The following is a 14,428-nucleotide window of genomic DNA, read 5'->3' on the forward strand; positions in this document are numbered from 1 at the left end:
TTTCGCTAGCATTGTATATCACTAGAATGATTTTTTAGGCATAATCTAAAAGGAATTGCGATGGAAAAAGGAGGAGTCATTCTGGAGGGATATCCGCAGCAGTAAACAAGTAAGAGTCATTTTCGTAGAGGGTTGAAACTTTGAGAAATGTATATCGAGAAACGCCTGATGCCCTGAGCCATATGTGTACATCTTTAAGGGAAGAAAAAGAAAATCCAAAAGTTGAGACGAAGGAGGCGTGCATACTACCACTCGAATTCACCTTGTCCTTTGTGAAAGACGTATCTATATGAAGTGTTAGCAAGTTATGAATATGTTGTTGGATAGAGGGACGTACTCTTTACCGCCCGTGGAGAGGATGCCGTCTTTCAAGGTACACTTCCACTTATTCTTCACACGCTGGACCTTATCATAAGTGCAAAGCATGACCTCTCCGACTGCTTCGTCGCCTTCAGGATCTTCATTCACCAGGTCATCAGGATCATCAAGGTCGGAGTTGATAGCATCCTCGTCATCCTCGTCATCGGCTGGACCATCCGTCTGGGCAGAAGCTGCCGTTGGATCTGAACTTATTCTTGCTGGTAGACCAGACGAAGAACGCTCATCAAGTGGGACCATAAGGCCACCACCTTCAAGACGTAGAGCGTCCATTTTCAGTTGTGCCATCAACATCCGATCACCTTCGCCGTTGTTGCGTTTAGCAAGTTCGCGTCGGTGAGCGACTTCCGCTTTCCATTGAGCGAGCGCATCGTCATGGGCACCATCAGTTTGCGGGGGATAGGAGACACCTTGGGGTGGTGCTATACCTGGGTATGGTTGCTGAACAATGGGTTTCACATCTTGAGGTATACCGTTCTGAGGACGTTGTTGTCCAGGCAAGGAGAGAGCGGCTTGACTCTGGGCTTGCAACTGACTCACTGAATTTGCTGCGGCGGCACCATACTTTGAGTGCAAGTTACTCATTGCACGTTCCCGAGCGAGTGCCTGAGCATCAAGTGGGCCCGAGGGTCCTCCGTTCGCTGAAATTCCGACATGCTGTCCGTTGAGACCCGGCTCAGTTTTGATGATCGGGGTGTTATCTTCTGTAGAGACTGGAGGCGGGAGTGTCACCGCTGGTTGTGCAGGTGGAGGCGTCGGCCGTGGTGCATTTGATGGTACTGTGGCAGCTGGAGGGAGTATTTGTTGACTGGGAGGCTGCGCAGGTGGGGGGGTCTGCCTCAGAGGAGGATCCCAGGGGAAATGAGCGACACCTAGGGAAGAAAGTTTTTGCTGCCAGCTCTGTCATTGTAACTTGTTAGCCAACTCATGTATGACAAGAGTATCATCGTGGTGGTGATGAGGTGGGGGAGCGTGATTGGCTCAGGGTCGTGTTGCAGTGGGTTAGCGGCGCAGGGCTTTTCGGGCGGGTATAAAATGACTCAAGAAGCGGCATTCTCCCCTTAAGCTGCTCACATCCCCCAACCATCCGAAACCCCGCTTTTGCCACCTAGCTGGCCGATATCACGACAAATACACAGGAAGAAGACGATGGACGTGTTGGTGTGAGGTGTGCGCTCGATGCAAAAAAGACAAATACAATAAGAAGAATATTGACTCACCCGTCGCATCTCTTCCAGAGTCTGTTGGTCGACTCCGCCTTCTTCAAAGTCGACTCGCGATGCCTCGCATACCTCTTGGATGACACGGTCGTATACCGTGCCCTGTTCGATATAAGAGTGAGCTCATGTTATCACCGACAACCACATACCGTGGAGGAAAGGAGCAGTGGGCGATAGTTAATGACGGATCACGGTTGTGGACAGTCTGAGCGACAGCCTGACCGTGATCGTCCGAGTACACTTACCACTTGCTGATTTGCCATGGCTGCTCAGAGTCGAAGTTATCGGACGTTTGTCTATAGGTAGGCGAGTTTCTTGTAAGACGGAGGGATTGCGTTGTTCTTGGTCTGGGTTGAGAGTTTCGAAATGACCGAAATGAGCCTCCTCGGTCAGGCGTATGTGAGCACTGATATCAAGCAGGCCTGTCGTCACAGCGCCAGCCTCAGTACACTCTCGTAACCCCGTCTAAACTAATGTATCAGATGGTATGAAATAAATTTTTCGTGGAAGTGAAGCAATTAAGAAGACTATGAGAGGTGTAGAGCTAGTAATCAAGTGAGGCTCTGCAGTTGATGCCGATTGTTGAGTGAGGCAGGTTCAGTATGCATGGGAGATTTCCGTGATAACCGCCGGATTAGTCATCCGACCCGTCTTGGCGACAACCGTCATGGCCATTGTCTGAACTAGAAACTTACTCAAGCAGAATTGTTCATCGGACAAAGATAATCGATCCGAAACTCAAGAATTAATCTGAATCTGTCGTTTTGAAAGTATCCTATAGCCTCCTTACTCGTTGTCTCGACGATACGATAGGATAAGGCAGACTCACTATTAATAGCCTCGGTATCTCTGTGTTCTCCGTAAGTAACCTCCACCATCTCTCACAGTCCAAGGAAATCGTTGAATGAGATTGGCGGCGAATGAAGCTACTCTTCTGGTTGGCAGCTACTCTTCGTTTACTCCCACATATTACCAGGGTAGATACTCCATGAATTGATGTATTAAACGCCAATAATGACAATAGCAAACAATGAAGCCAGAGAAATTCAAACAATATCAAGTTTAACAAAACGCCTGAACCAAACCGAAAGTGTATGTACCAGAATAATCCAAAGAAAGCGCCGGACAAAAGCAAAAAATGAACCCCCGTTTCAATGCACACCTATCGGATAGTCATCGACTTGGTCATGGTAGCTTTGCTGCCTACGCCTCCTTCACGAGCAGCGACAGCACTTGTGCCAGGCTTGCGCTCAAAGATCTTCCAGAATTTCAGGCTCTCGTCTGCAGCAGCTGTTGCAAGCATTTGACCATCAGGACTCAAACAACTGTGCAGAACACGAGTCTCATGAGCGGGAATCTCGACATTGCGCACCAAAGTTGGGTAGCTCCAGATGCTCAATGAGTTATCAGGGAACCCACTAGAGCTGACAATCTCGCGATAGTGGTTGCTCCAGCGGAGACTTGTGACTTGCGACCCGGTGTCGATGCTGTTAGTGCGGGCACCTGTAGTAGTGTTCCAGAAGTGGATGTGTCGGTCGTAGGAACCACCACCGGTTGCAAGTAAATTGAGTTGCCATGGGCACCAGCTCAATGCCTTGACGGCGGCACGGTGGTTGGTCTTGGTGAACTTGGGTGCACTCAGAGATCGTGCATCCCAGATGTTAACGAGGTTATCGTTGCCTCCAGTGGCCAGCTGTGCTCCATCCGGTCGCCATTCCAGACCGCAGACCTCAGAAGTGTGAGAGACAAGCTCTGCAACCTTGTGTTGAGCGATGCGCACGTCGTGGTTGAAAACAAGTCCGCTCCTGGCACCGGTAGACAATGTGTGTTTGGACCAGCCCATCACACCGACACGGGTATCGTGTCCGTACATACTACGCAGCTTGGTGCCTTCTTCAACGTCCCAGATCTGTACTTCACCTGTTCCCAGGCCAACTCCGACATAGGCTCCATCACCACTCCACTTGACACTGCTGATATAGGTATCAGGGGCTGATTCGAGAAGGCAGTTCACAGTGCCGCTCTCGGCTGACCACACATAAACATTTCGCTCCAAGCCAATGGCCACTTGGTTGCCAGAGCTCCAGTCGAGCAGGTTGAGATAGTAGTCATCCAACAATCCGGGCGCATCCAAAACACGTTCTGGAGCAGTCTGAACGCGGCGACGGAATTGAGCAGATTGGGCACTGCTGGGTTTGAGTGGACGGTTGTACTGAGCACGTAGATCGATGGGCTTTGAGGACTCTGGTGGAGGAGGCTTGAAGGCTAGGATACGTGTATTAAGTTTCACGTCACAGGCATTGGCCAGCGATGATTCATAAGCCACAGCATCTGGTGCAGGTCGCGTATATGTGCTTGACGATTCGTTGTCATCAAGTCCGAGATTCTCAAGAGCGGCAGTGAGGTCGTCATCAGAGCCTCGGCTACTAATATCAAAGGCGCTAGCAGCATTGGCTAGGACTGCTGAACCATCGCTTGTCTTGGGTCTCTGATTTTCTTCAGGCTTTGCAGCACCAGCTGTTGTCAAGCCTTCACTTGCCATTCTATTAGGAATAAATCGATCACCAGCTTTGTGAGAAATGCGAATGGTCGTTTTGGATGTGGCGCTGGACTTGGTCGTGGCTAGCTTGGTGGTGCGACCTCGAGACTGCTCTTTACGGACACGCTCCTTGGCTGGGCTATGTGTTGGACCAGTTCCAGTCAATGACCAGTCAGAAACTCCCAGTTCTAGATGTTTCGGTGATTTGCGTGAGCGAGCAATGTTCGACTTTGGCGACTCTCTGTAGGCCCTAGCTTTGGACATTGACTTGGCGAAGTGTGAAGAGAGGTTTCCTCCATAGACAGATTTCTGGGCCCCTGAATCGCCATCATGAGATTCCCGGACTGGGGTGAATGGTGACGAATTTATAGACGCATTGCTTGTCGTTCTGGTCCGGGGAGAGGGTGTAAGAGGCAAACGGCCGCCAGCGGTCTTTGTCGAGAAGATCCCTCGATGGGTCTTTAAGGGTGTCGAGACGTCAACAGTCGCCATGTCGTCTGATCACAGCGAGATGTCTCGTTCCAAGGTTTTCAACCCACGGTAGGGTGAACGAGATAATGATGACTTGGACTCAAAGGACTGAGTACGGTTTTGAACAATGAGGTACAGAGGTATACAGAGGAGTATCCAATGCAGCTATAAGAGATTGAGAAGTAGTGAGAAGGTAGAGAGTAAAGAAGAAGTTGAGTAATGTACAATATGCCCAGGACTTATATAAGAAGGAAGATGTAAATAGAAAGTACCCATGGCAACCGCTGGAGCGATGTCGCTAGTCCCACAATGGTTAGCGTCCTCTCCGCGGCCGGCGTGGCAGACTGTCCGTTTTAGGACTAGCGTACTCTTTCTATGACCAGTCTGCTCTTTCCCTTTGTTGAGCCTCCCATGGCCTGAATCTTTTTTCCGCCTTCCCACTGGGGTCTCTGAATCATCTCAACCATCTCTGGGAACTGAAGACCATCGTCAGACTGTGTCGCTAAAGCATCAATTCATCCTTTTTTCAATCCTTAGACACGTTCAAGCCTCAGGCTATTTATCCACATCCAATATCCACATTGGACCCGCCCCCGATGGCGCGGCAACCGCCTTCCACACCCAGCAACGCTTCTGTCACCTCAACATCCGGTTTCTCGTACGTCCACGAGGGTGGGTCGACTTTCAATTGGGACCCCATTGCCGCTACGACATCCCACCGACGTTCTCTTCAGTCGACTCCCCCTTCAATGCCCTCTAGGGACCCCCATAACACATACCTGATGCCGGCCAGTCCAGCAAAAGGCCGTCGGGGTAGCGCTGACTACCGTCCCAGCATTAAAAAAGCTCTCGGGAATGTCCCCGCGTGCCTTGTAAACGCATCCGTCACTTATTGTGGCAATGATCAGATCTATGCGTTTGGAGGGTTCGACCAATTCACCGACGAAGGTCAGGCCAGTCTCGTCCAATTATTATGCTTTATCTGCAACAGCCATGCATTGCATGAATCAATTTAGTGTAGCGCTAACCTTAGACTCTTAGTGTATAACCATGTGCTCCGACTAAATCTCAATACACTCTCATGGGATCTGGTTGACAATTATGGAGACATACCGGGTGTCCGCATGGGTTCGTGAAATCAATTGTATAGTCAAGGAACAGGATGCTAATAATTGATCCATAATCAGGACACACCGCTTCCCTCTATCAAGGAACGAAGTTACTCGTCTTCGGCGGAGAAAATGAACATCGCGAATACCTATCTGACATAGTCATTCTTGATATACCATCATCGACATGGACCCAACCCGACGTTCGGGGCCCAGTTCCTCGAGGGCGAGCCCGCCATGCATCCGTCATATATGAAGACAAGTTGTTTGTCATTGGAGGCGTAACTGGAGAGCAAAATTCCATTCTGGATGATCTATGTTATCTCGATCTCAAGACTTGGACATGGTCTCGGACATGGAGTTTCACTCCTCGTTTCGATCATGCTGCATGGGTCTGGGGGGGTAGGCTATGGATTTTCGGTGGGCTTGGCTCAGAGATGGACCGGACCACTGATCTCTGGTGGCTTGATCTGAAGGGGAGCCCGTCATTGGACATGCCCATGTCTCAAGGCATTGATGAGACACCAGGATCATTGAATCGTGTGACCCCTAGCCCTGGAGGTGTCCTTAGCTCGCCGCAGCAATTATCTGGTCGGTCAGGTGGATATGCAGCCAACTCAGCAAGCGTTCAAATTCGGTCTTTCGCCCGAAGGAAACCAACTGCACCGGGTGCGATATCGTCTCTTCACTTCGAGTCAGGACCACATGTCCCATCGTTGCTTTCTGGAACCCATTTTCACGTGTATTCCTCTGGTGTCCTTTTAGATTTGATCACACCATCTGAAACAGTCCGCCCCTATGATTGTAACCTATCAACGCTTGAGTTGGACTCCCTCAGATGGCAGAGACTTGCTGATGGGCAGGAGGTGTTCCGACCGGGATATCGGTGGCACTACTGTACCATCAATGAAGATGGTACCAAGGCTTGGCTACTTGGGTGCAACGTCGAAAACGCTACAACTGCTGGGGATGACAATCAACTAAACGAAGTGCTATGTCTCGATTTGGAGAAATATGGGCTTCTGGGTAATAACTTTTTTCCTGAATCGTCCGAGCAGAACCGCATTCTTGCTTCTGAGCGTCAAGGGTCACCCCAGCACGCAGGTCTCGGCGCTGATCTGTTGGCTGTTTTTGATCAACCTCCAGAAACGGGTAGTGGAACAGACTTTATCATCACGGCCGATTGTGACGATCAGACTATGGAAGAGGAGAGCCAAGCCACCTCACCAACCCCTGTGACCACTCAATTTGATGCTGCATTTCTGTCGCCTACAGCAAAGACTTCGCCGCCTATACACGTCCATCGCATAATCTTACAGGCCAGGTGGCCTCATTTCAAACGCCTATACTCTGCGCAAATGGCCGAGTATCATACCAAGCGCATGCATATACCCGAACCGTACTCTGTAGTCCGGGCTTTTCTATATTACCTGTATAGCGACAGTATATTAGATCATCCGCAATATTGTGCAAGCATATTCGATGTTGCCGGCATGCTTGTTATGGCCAATTTATATGACATGCCCAAACTACGTCTGCTTTGCGTTCATCGACTTAGTCGAGAACTCGATGTTGAGAATGCGGCTATTATTTGGGAAAGAGCAGGCAGGACAAACGAAGATTGGCTCCGGCGCCGTGCAGCGCAATTTTGTCTTGCGCATTGGGGTCGAATCGTTCGGACAGCTGGCTTCAAATCACTTAACCGGCAGAGCCTTATCGAACTTTGCGAGGTAGTCGACACAGAAGGCAGGATTGTCGCTGGACCGGAATTAGAAATTGTCGGAGCTCTTGGCTCCGGGTCATTAGCATCCAAACGACCTCGGCTTACTGGATCTTCGTTGGTGGAAGATATGGATGAGCTTGAGGCGGAAGAGGAAGACGGTATGGAGCTATGATTTAGATTGTCATGGTTCCCTTGCGGACTCTCGTCAGAGGGAAGTCACATTGTTCATGAGATCACTTGATTGTATTAGCGAGCATATTATAGTCGGACGGCGTTGACGGGTGTTTATTATTGTTTCCCACGTTGTTTCTGTTCCTACGGCTCTGACCCTGATACCTTAGCAAAGATCGCCGGATTGCACGGCAACATCGATATAACAGCCCACGTTTAAAATAGAGTATCTCGATTGAGAATATATATCAGCTGACATGGAGTACTATTCAATACCGGCCTGTCTATTGGCTATACATACAAGTTGCACAATCGTAGTACACTTCGTAATCGCACTTGGCGCGGCTGAATGGCGCAAAATCTAGCGCATCTGAGCATCTTGTGCTGTCTCAGGTAAGTCAAATCAACCATGCCAGGCGCGAAAGATCGGTTTCGATAGAAGATTAGCCTGAGATGTCCTAAACGGGTTTGATCCTTGTCGTGACCACTGACTAGCATCGAGATAAGTAAGGTCAACAGTGGAGAGGTGGGGTGACCCCTGGGGCGCTAACTCCGCTTGTCTCCTCTTTGCGCGGAATATCGCCTTGTCAAGGGCCGCTGTACGGCTTTTTTATTCCTGTGCCTAGGCTATGGCCCTCCAACTGTTGGAAGGACTACGTACTACAGCGACTATCGTCCTATCCAATGTTGCGCGACTGTCACTACGACTATTTCTCCGAATGGGATTGGAGAGGGGCTCAGTGCCCACTGCTCCAAGTGGGCTGTGAGCCTATTGACTAGCTAGTCAGGATTGAGAGCTCATAAGACATTGATTGGTATTTAAACGTTTCCTTTCTCGTCTGGATATCTTCTTGGAACAAGAAACTCACTTTCGTCTCCTCGCTCTGATTGTTCTACTTATTCACCTCATTTCCATCCGCCTACCCACATCCAATATTGTTCCGAGTATGGGCAGCGTAACCAGCACCAACCGCGGGACAGCCCAGTCCAAGCTGCCGGCAGACTTTGTCTGGGGATATGCAACGGCCAGGTGAGATTTACTTGCTCTTCAATGTTTCTAGACACCTACTTACTCGTCTTGCATTGCACTCTAGCTACCAAATCGAAGGAGCTCATGACGAAGACGGCCGAGGACCTTCCATCTGGGATACATTCAGCAAGACCCCGGGGAAAGTAGAAGATGGAACCAATGGCGATGTAGCCTGCGACTCCTATCATCGTACACATGAGGATATTGCGATTCTGAAGCAGTATGGTGCTAAGCTCTACCGCTTCTCGCTATCCTGGTACAACAACCCCCTTCGATTCTATGCACCAGACATATGTAACTAACAATAGCAACATAAAGGCCCCGAATCATTCCTTTAGGTGGCCGAAACGACCCCGTCAACCAAAAGGGAATAGACTTTTACTCAAAATTCATCGACGATCTACACGCCGCTGGAATCGAGCCGTTTGTCACCTTGTACCACTGGGATCTCCCCGACGAGCTGTTCAAGAGATATGGCGGTCCCCTCAACAAGGATGAATTCGTGGCCGACTATGCGAACTACGCCCGCATCGCATTTGAGAGTTTTGGTCACAAAGTCAAGCATTGGGTTACCTTTAACGAACCCTGGTGTAGCTCCGTGCTCGGTTTCAATATTGGTAAGCATGCGCCGGGACGGACGAGTGATCGCAAGAAGAATCCGGTTGGAGATGGCGTTCATGAGCCGTGGATTGCTGGTCATTCGCTTTTGGTTGCCCACGGTACTGTGGTTGATATGTACCGGAAGGAGTTTAAGCCTACACAGGGAGGAGAAATTGGCATTACACTCAATGGTTAGACCTTCCTTGGAATTATAAATTGATATTGAATCACGCGCTTACATGAGGCAAAAGGTGACTGGGCCGAACCCTGGGACCCGGAAGACCCAGCAGACATCGAAGCCTGCACCCGCAAACTCGAATTTGCCATCTCCTGGTTCGCAGACCCCATCTACCTTGGCAAATACCCAGACAGCGTAGTCAAGCAAATTGGCGACCGTCTCCCACCTTTTACCCCAGAGGAAGTCGCTCTGATAAAGGGTAGCAATGACTTTTACGGTATGAACCACTACTGTGCAAACTACATTCGTCACCGGGAGGGCGAAGCGGATCCAGACGACACAGCTGGAAACCTCGATCACCTGTTTGAAGACAAATTCGGAAACTCAATTGGACCCGAGACGAATTGTGATTGGCTTCGTCCTCACCCTATGGGATTCAGGAAGTTGTTGAAATGGCTCTCTGATCGTTATGATTATCCCAAGATCTATGTTACGGAGAACGGCACGAGTATCAAGGGCGAGAACGACTTGCCATTGAAGGAGCTCCTCAATGATGAGTTTAGGGCTCAGTATTATCGGGATTATGTGGGTGCCATGGCTGATGCCGTTGCTATTGACGGAGTCAATGTTAAGAAGTACATGGCCTGGAGTCTGATGGAGTAAGTCAAACACAACAACTTGTCTGAGGAACTTCTGCTAACGCATTTATAGTAACTTCGAATGGTCCGAAGGTTATCAATCCAGATTCGGCGTCACATACGTCGATTACAAGGACAACCAGAAACGAATCCCAAAGAAGAGTGCCCTTGTCATTGGAGAATTGTTCAACAAATACATCTCGAAAGTGTAGACAATTTGCTCGAATATATGTTTTATATCATATACACTATGTATATAGTGATTCATTATTCTGTATTTGTTGGGTTTCTCTACGCTAGCCCCTTTTCTGTGTAGATCGTTACAAATTGCAATCATATCGCATTCGCCTTGACCAGCATAACCAGCGTCGAGTCCGAGTAGCTAATCACTTTTCCATCGCCTTTCAACCATATCAAAGCCAATAATTTCTGGCTCGATGTTCAGACTCTTTAGCATCATGTCCATAGTAAATGTCTATACAACCAATTAGCGTGATCACGGTTAAGAACTAATTCAAGCATCGAAATACTAGCCTCTTCTTCACCATCTTCCTTCAGTCCACTGCCATCATCATTTTCATCAACATCGTCATCATATCTTTCCTCCCTTTCACCATTATTATCACCACCATCACCGCTACCGTGATAAAAATCATCCTCCTCCCACATCTGCATCCTCTTGACTCTCAACCTCTCCCTCTCCATCCACACCGCCACACCTCCCAGCCTCTCGACCTTGTCTTTGGCAGTCTCAAACAATTCATCAGCAGCCTTTTGGCTTATGCCACGCCACTTGAGTTTGAGTGCTCTGAGCTCGTCGTCTCGTGCACTAGATTCGATTCGAAGAGCTTGTTGGGCCGTGTCGAGTTCAGAGCGGAGGGATGTTAGTTTTGATTGGAGGGCGAGGCGTTTTCTGCGGAGGGCTGGTATTTCTGGTGATTCTAGTGAATGGGTTGGGTGTCGTGGTTGGCTGCTAGTTTTGATGTTTGGAGAGGGACTGCTCGAGGTGTTGGGGATAGCTGGTTCGTGTCGATGAGCTGGGGATTCCTGCTGCGAGATCAAACCAGTTTGGATAGCTGCCGCCGCATCTGAATTTGCAGACTCCTTTTGTTGCGCTGATCTGGGCAATGGTGACTTGAATGGACGCGACAGTGCAGATGCCGCGTTGTTGAGACGGCGTCGCTTTGCTTGTTGGCTGGGAGGTTGAGACATCCTGCGCTTGATCCTCTAAATTCTGGTACGATCTTTATGAACATGAAACAGTCGTTCTTGGGATGGGATGATGAAGAGTGAGGCAAGCCTGAAGGGAGATGACGTTTCCGCACATGACTACGCCCGACGACATGTCCTAATCCTACGACCACATACGTACTCATTTATCAAGAATTGGAAGGCTGAAAAAGAAGAATGATAATTTCAACACGAAGTTATAGAACAGAAAATAATGTGCTATGTCACTATTCATCAAGGCACATCGCCGTATCAATGCCCAACTCCTCCTGCAACCCACTGGGCAAACTCTGGCTGATCTGGTTGAGGAAAGAACCCTCTATCATTATTATTGTTGCCATTGTTGTTCGCATTAGCGCCAGCTGCTTGTTGTTGCTGCTGCTGTTGTTGTCTATTTCCATTATCTCTTTGTCGGTTACGCTGCTGCCTGATATAGACTAAAATCAATAGCGTGGCTGCAAGGGCAACTATGACGAGTGCTTCCAAGACACTCTCGTCTATATCGAGTTCGAGCTCGTCGTAATAGCCTGTATCGTCATTCTCTGCATGGCGGTGATGTGTTCCGATGAGTTCTGCCTCCTCTTCGCGCTCCCGAAGGAGTTGAGCGTATTGCTGGGCTTCTTCTTCGTCGTTTTCGAGGAATGCGATGACCCATTCTTTGAAGGTTCTCGGTGCTTTTGATTCTGAAATAGATAATTAGTCAAAAAGTCAAATACAAGAAGGGAGGAAAGTACCCTTTTCATCCTGGATAGGTTTAATTTTGCCATTGGTGATGCGATTCCACAAATGACGAATACGGAGCTTGATCAGACTGAGCTTCACGGGAAAATAAGCTTCTTGGTTTGTGGCAAGCGCAAGATCATAGTAGCGTTTGGCCATGTGAAAGTCCTGTTCTACTGCAACACCATTCTCATGCATCCAGCCCAAATTCCAGAACGCTTGTGCGCTGTGATGCCCTTCAGCCGCGGTATGATAGCACGTAGAGGCTTTTTCAGGATCAGACGGAATTCCAAGCCCCCCCAGGTAGTAATCTCCCATTTTCAGTAAAGAGTCAACATTCGATTGTCGCGCTGATCGGGTCCAGTATATAAGCGCTAGTGCCGCGTTCCGAAGTAGTGATGGGCGGGGTTTCTTCGTTGTCCACGGCAGAACTCTATCAAGAGAAAAGACTGATCGCTGTTCATCTAGAAGGTAGGCAACGTTGGCTTGTGCATTCTCATAGCCCTGTTCGGCGGCCATCATGACAGCAATCAACGCCGTCTCACGGTCGCCATTCTCATACGCGTTATTGGCCTCGATGAACGAAGAATGAACTTCTTCAGCCTTCTCCGCAACCATTTTATAGTATGCCGAGGCCATTCCACAGTGTCGTTCTCGGCCAACACCGAAATTGACAATCTCTGCGAGATAGTAGAACGCTTCCATCCAACCCCAGCGGGCAGCGAGCTCAAAGTACTTGGTCGCTGTTTGTACGTCGCCTTGATCAAGGAACAACGCACCAAATCTTGTCTGTGCAGCGGGGAAGTCCTGTTCAGCAGCAGCCTTGAAATACTCCGCGGCTCTGAACGCATCCTTCGGTACTCCATAGCCATGCAAGTACATAAGTCCGATTTCGTACTGACACAAGGCATCGCCGTTTGCAAGACCACGCTTGAACCATAGCATGGCTGTTGTAAAGTTTTGTTCAACGTCTTCTCCTCGCAGATACATCATTCCAATGTAGCCTGCAGCTTTAGCTGCTATCTTTTCAGTTCCTATGGGGTGGTTGGCAAGAATATCACCGTCTTTCGTCCAATATTTCTTCGTGACGGCTCTGAAATACTTCATAGCCTTGCGGTAATTGCGTGGCAACGTCCTGGCACCGTCGTAATGCATCTTACCTAGACTCAAAGTTGCCTTGAGCTCACCCTTTTTAGATAACAAGTCTAGATACTCGAGAATGTCTTCCAAGTTGGCATCTGCGCTTGAATGTCCGGCATCTCTATGAGCGTTGGGCCCCGAGCTGGAAAAACTTGCACCTTCTCCATATATACCGCCGACATCATCTGCCCATCGATACGATTCCCGAACCATAACCCGGCCACCAGGGGGGCCAGATCGTAAATAGTCAATAGCTTTATCGGCAACCTGCTTGTAGTAGTGCACGGCCTGATCACAGTCTCTCGAGCCGCCAATACCAACGTGATGACGAAAAGCAAGAGTCATCTGAGATCTGGTGTTTCCTTGCTCAGCAGCAAAAGTGTGATACAACAATGCCATTCCTTGATCCCACTCAACTGCATCGCCAATGCCGGTTGCATACATGAATCCGACCATGTATTGTGCCGTACTATTTCCGGTCGATGAAGCAAGCTCTTGGTACCACTTAAATGCTTCTTTGAAGTTGCGCGGGTGTGAGAAATTGCCGTAAAAGTTCATGTCGGCGAGAAGAAGCATTGCGTCTGCATTTCCGGATGTTTCTGCTGCAACCTCCAATTCATGAATGACTTCCACTAGCTCCGGGAGGGGTTTATTTGATCGACTTGTAGATCGTGATTCGTCGTCCAGCGATGGCCCATTCATGAACAAGAGATAGAATGCGCGTTTGGCATAGTGCAAAGCATATCCGATCACTCCCGAAGGTCTATCCTGTGTCACTGTAGAAATCTTTATCGCTCGAAGTTTTCGTAACGCGGAGTCAACAAGCTCTAGTTATTCGTTGAAAGTCTCAGTATCATATCACGAAATTCAATAAGAGACAGCTCTTGTCCATACCTTTTCCAGCTTCCGCATCTTCCCAGCCATTCTTTTCGCCGGTCGTAAAGCCATCGGGATTCGGTTTCTCAGATCGATGTCGAGCATTCGAAACAGACTTTGTTTGACTCTCGCATGATCCTTGAATCGCCAGCGACCACACTGTGCAATGTGATGGTGGTTAGTCACACGTGCTTTCCTTCCATAATGATCAATCAATCGAGCTTATCAATGGAGACAACTTACGGAACACGAACGACAAAATCAAGCGCGCCCACAGCTTCATCTTTCTCTCGTTTAAAATCCACTCCGCATCAAGAAGTACATTGCGCAATGATACAGAAACCACTCATATCTTGCGGATGGTGAACGTATGGAAGAGTGCTGGAGCTGTCCGTAAACGGGCCA

General features: G+C 49.0%; 6 protein-coding genes across 6 annotated transcripts; 2 read left to right on the forward strand and 4 right to left on the reverse strand.

Annotated features, from left to right (window-relative positions):
- Nucleotides 1-245: 245 nt before the first annotated feature.
- On the reverse strand, nucleotides 246-1,861 carry EYB26_006068 (uncharacterized protein; the record flags this gene model as incomplete). Its single annotated transcript, XM_054265344.1, has 4 exons — nucleotides 246-285; nucleotides 338-1,278; nucleotides 1,599-1,700; nucleotides 1,844-1,861. 4 exons carry the CDS (start codon nucleotides 1,859-1,861, stop codon nucleotides 246-248), a joined length of 1,101 nt encoding a protein of 366 aa, XP_054121319.1.
- An 899-nt stretch (nucleotides 1,862-2,760) lies between these two features.
- On the reverse strand, nucleotides 2,761-4,629 carry EYB26_006069 (uncharacterized protein; the record flags this gene model as incomplete). Its single annotated transcript, XM_054265345.1, has 1 exon — nucleotides 2,761-4,629. One exon carries the CDS (start codon nucleotides 4,627-4,629, stop codon nucleotides 2,761-2,763), a length of 1,869 nt encoding a protein of 622 aa, XP_054121320.1.
- A 575-nt stretch (nucleotides 4,630-5,204) lies between these two features.
- Nucleotides 5,205-7,612, forward strand: EYB26_006070 (uncharacterized protein; the record flags this gene model as incomplete). Its single annotated transcript, XM_054265346.1, has 3 exons — nucleotides 5,205-5,556; nucleotides 5,650-5,736; nucleotides 5,796-7,612. The coding sequence occupies 3 exons, from the start codon at nucleotides 5,205-5,207 to the stop codon at nucleotides 7,610-7,612; spliced, it is 2,256 nt and encodes a 751-aa protein (XP_054121321.1).
- A 946-nt stretch (nucleotides 7,613-8,558) lies between these two features.
- Nucleotides 8,559-10,269, forward strand: EYB26_006071 (uncharacterized protein; the record flags this gene model as incomplete). The annotated part of the gene is made up of 5 exons (XM_054265347.1): nucleotides 8,559-8,641; nucleotides 8,706-8,897; nucleotides 8,960-9,432; nucleotides 9,493-10,078; nucleotides 10,131-10,269. 5 exons carry the CDS (start codon nucleotides 8,559-8,561, stop codon nucleotides 10,267-10,269), a joined length of 1,473 nt encoding a protein of 490 aa, XP_054121322.1.
- A 170-nt stretch (nucleotides 10,270-10,439) lies between these two features.
- On the reverse strand, nucleotides 10,440-11,269 carry EYB26_006072 (uncharacterized protein; the record flags this gene model as incomplete). The annotated part of the gene is made up of 2 exons (XM_054265348.1): nucleotides 10,440-10,532; nucleotides 10,592-11,269. The coding sequence occupies 2 exons, from the start codon at nucleotides 11,267-11,269 to the stop codon at nucleotides 10,440-10,442; spliced, it is 771 nt and encodes a 256-aa protein (XP_054121323.1).
- Nucleotides 11,270-11,539: 270 nt separating this feature from the next.
- EYB26_006073 (uncharacterized protein) lies at nucleotides 11,540-14,306 on the reverse strand (the record flags this gene model as incomplete). Its single annotated transcript, XM_054265349.1, has 4 exons — nucleotides 11,540-11,970; nucleotides 12,022-13,974; nucleotides 14,042-14,182; nucleotides 14,267-14,306. 4 exons carry the CDS (start codon nucleotides 14,304-14,306, stop codon nucleotides 11,540-11,542), a joined length of 2,565 nt encoding a protein of 854 aa, XP_054121324.1.
- Between the last annotated feature and the right edge of the window lie 122 nt (nucleotides 14,307-14,428).

The sequence above is a fragment of the Talaromyces marneffei genome, chromosome 4 (genome assembly GCF_009556855.1).
Source record: "Talaromyces marneffei chromosome 4, complete sequence".
Classification (NCBI taxonomy): Eukaryota; Fungi; Ascomycota; class Eurotiomycetes; order Eurotiales; family Trichocomaceae; genus Talaromyces; species Talaromyces marneffei.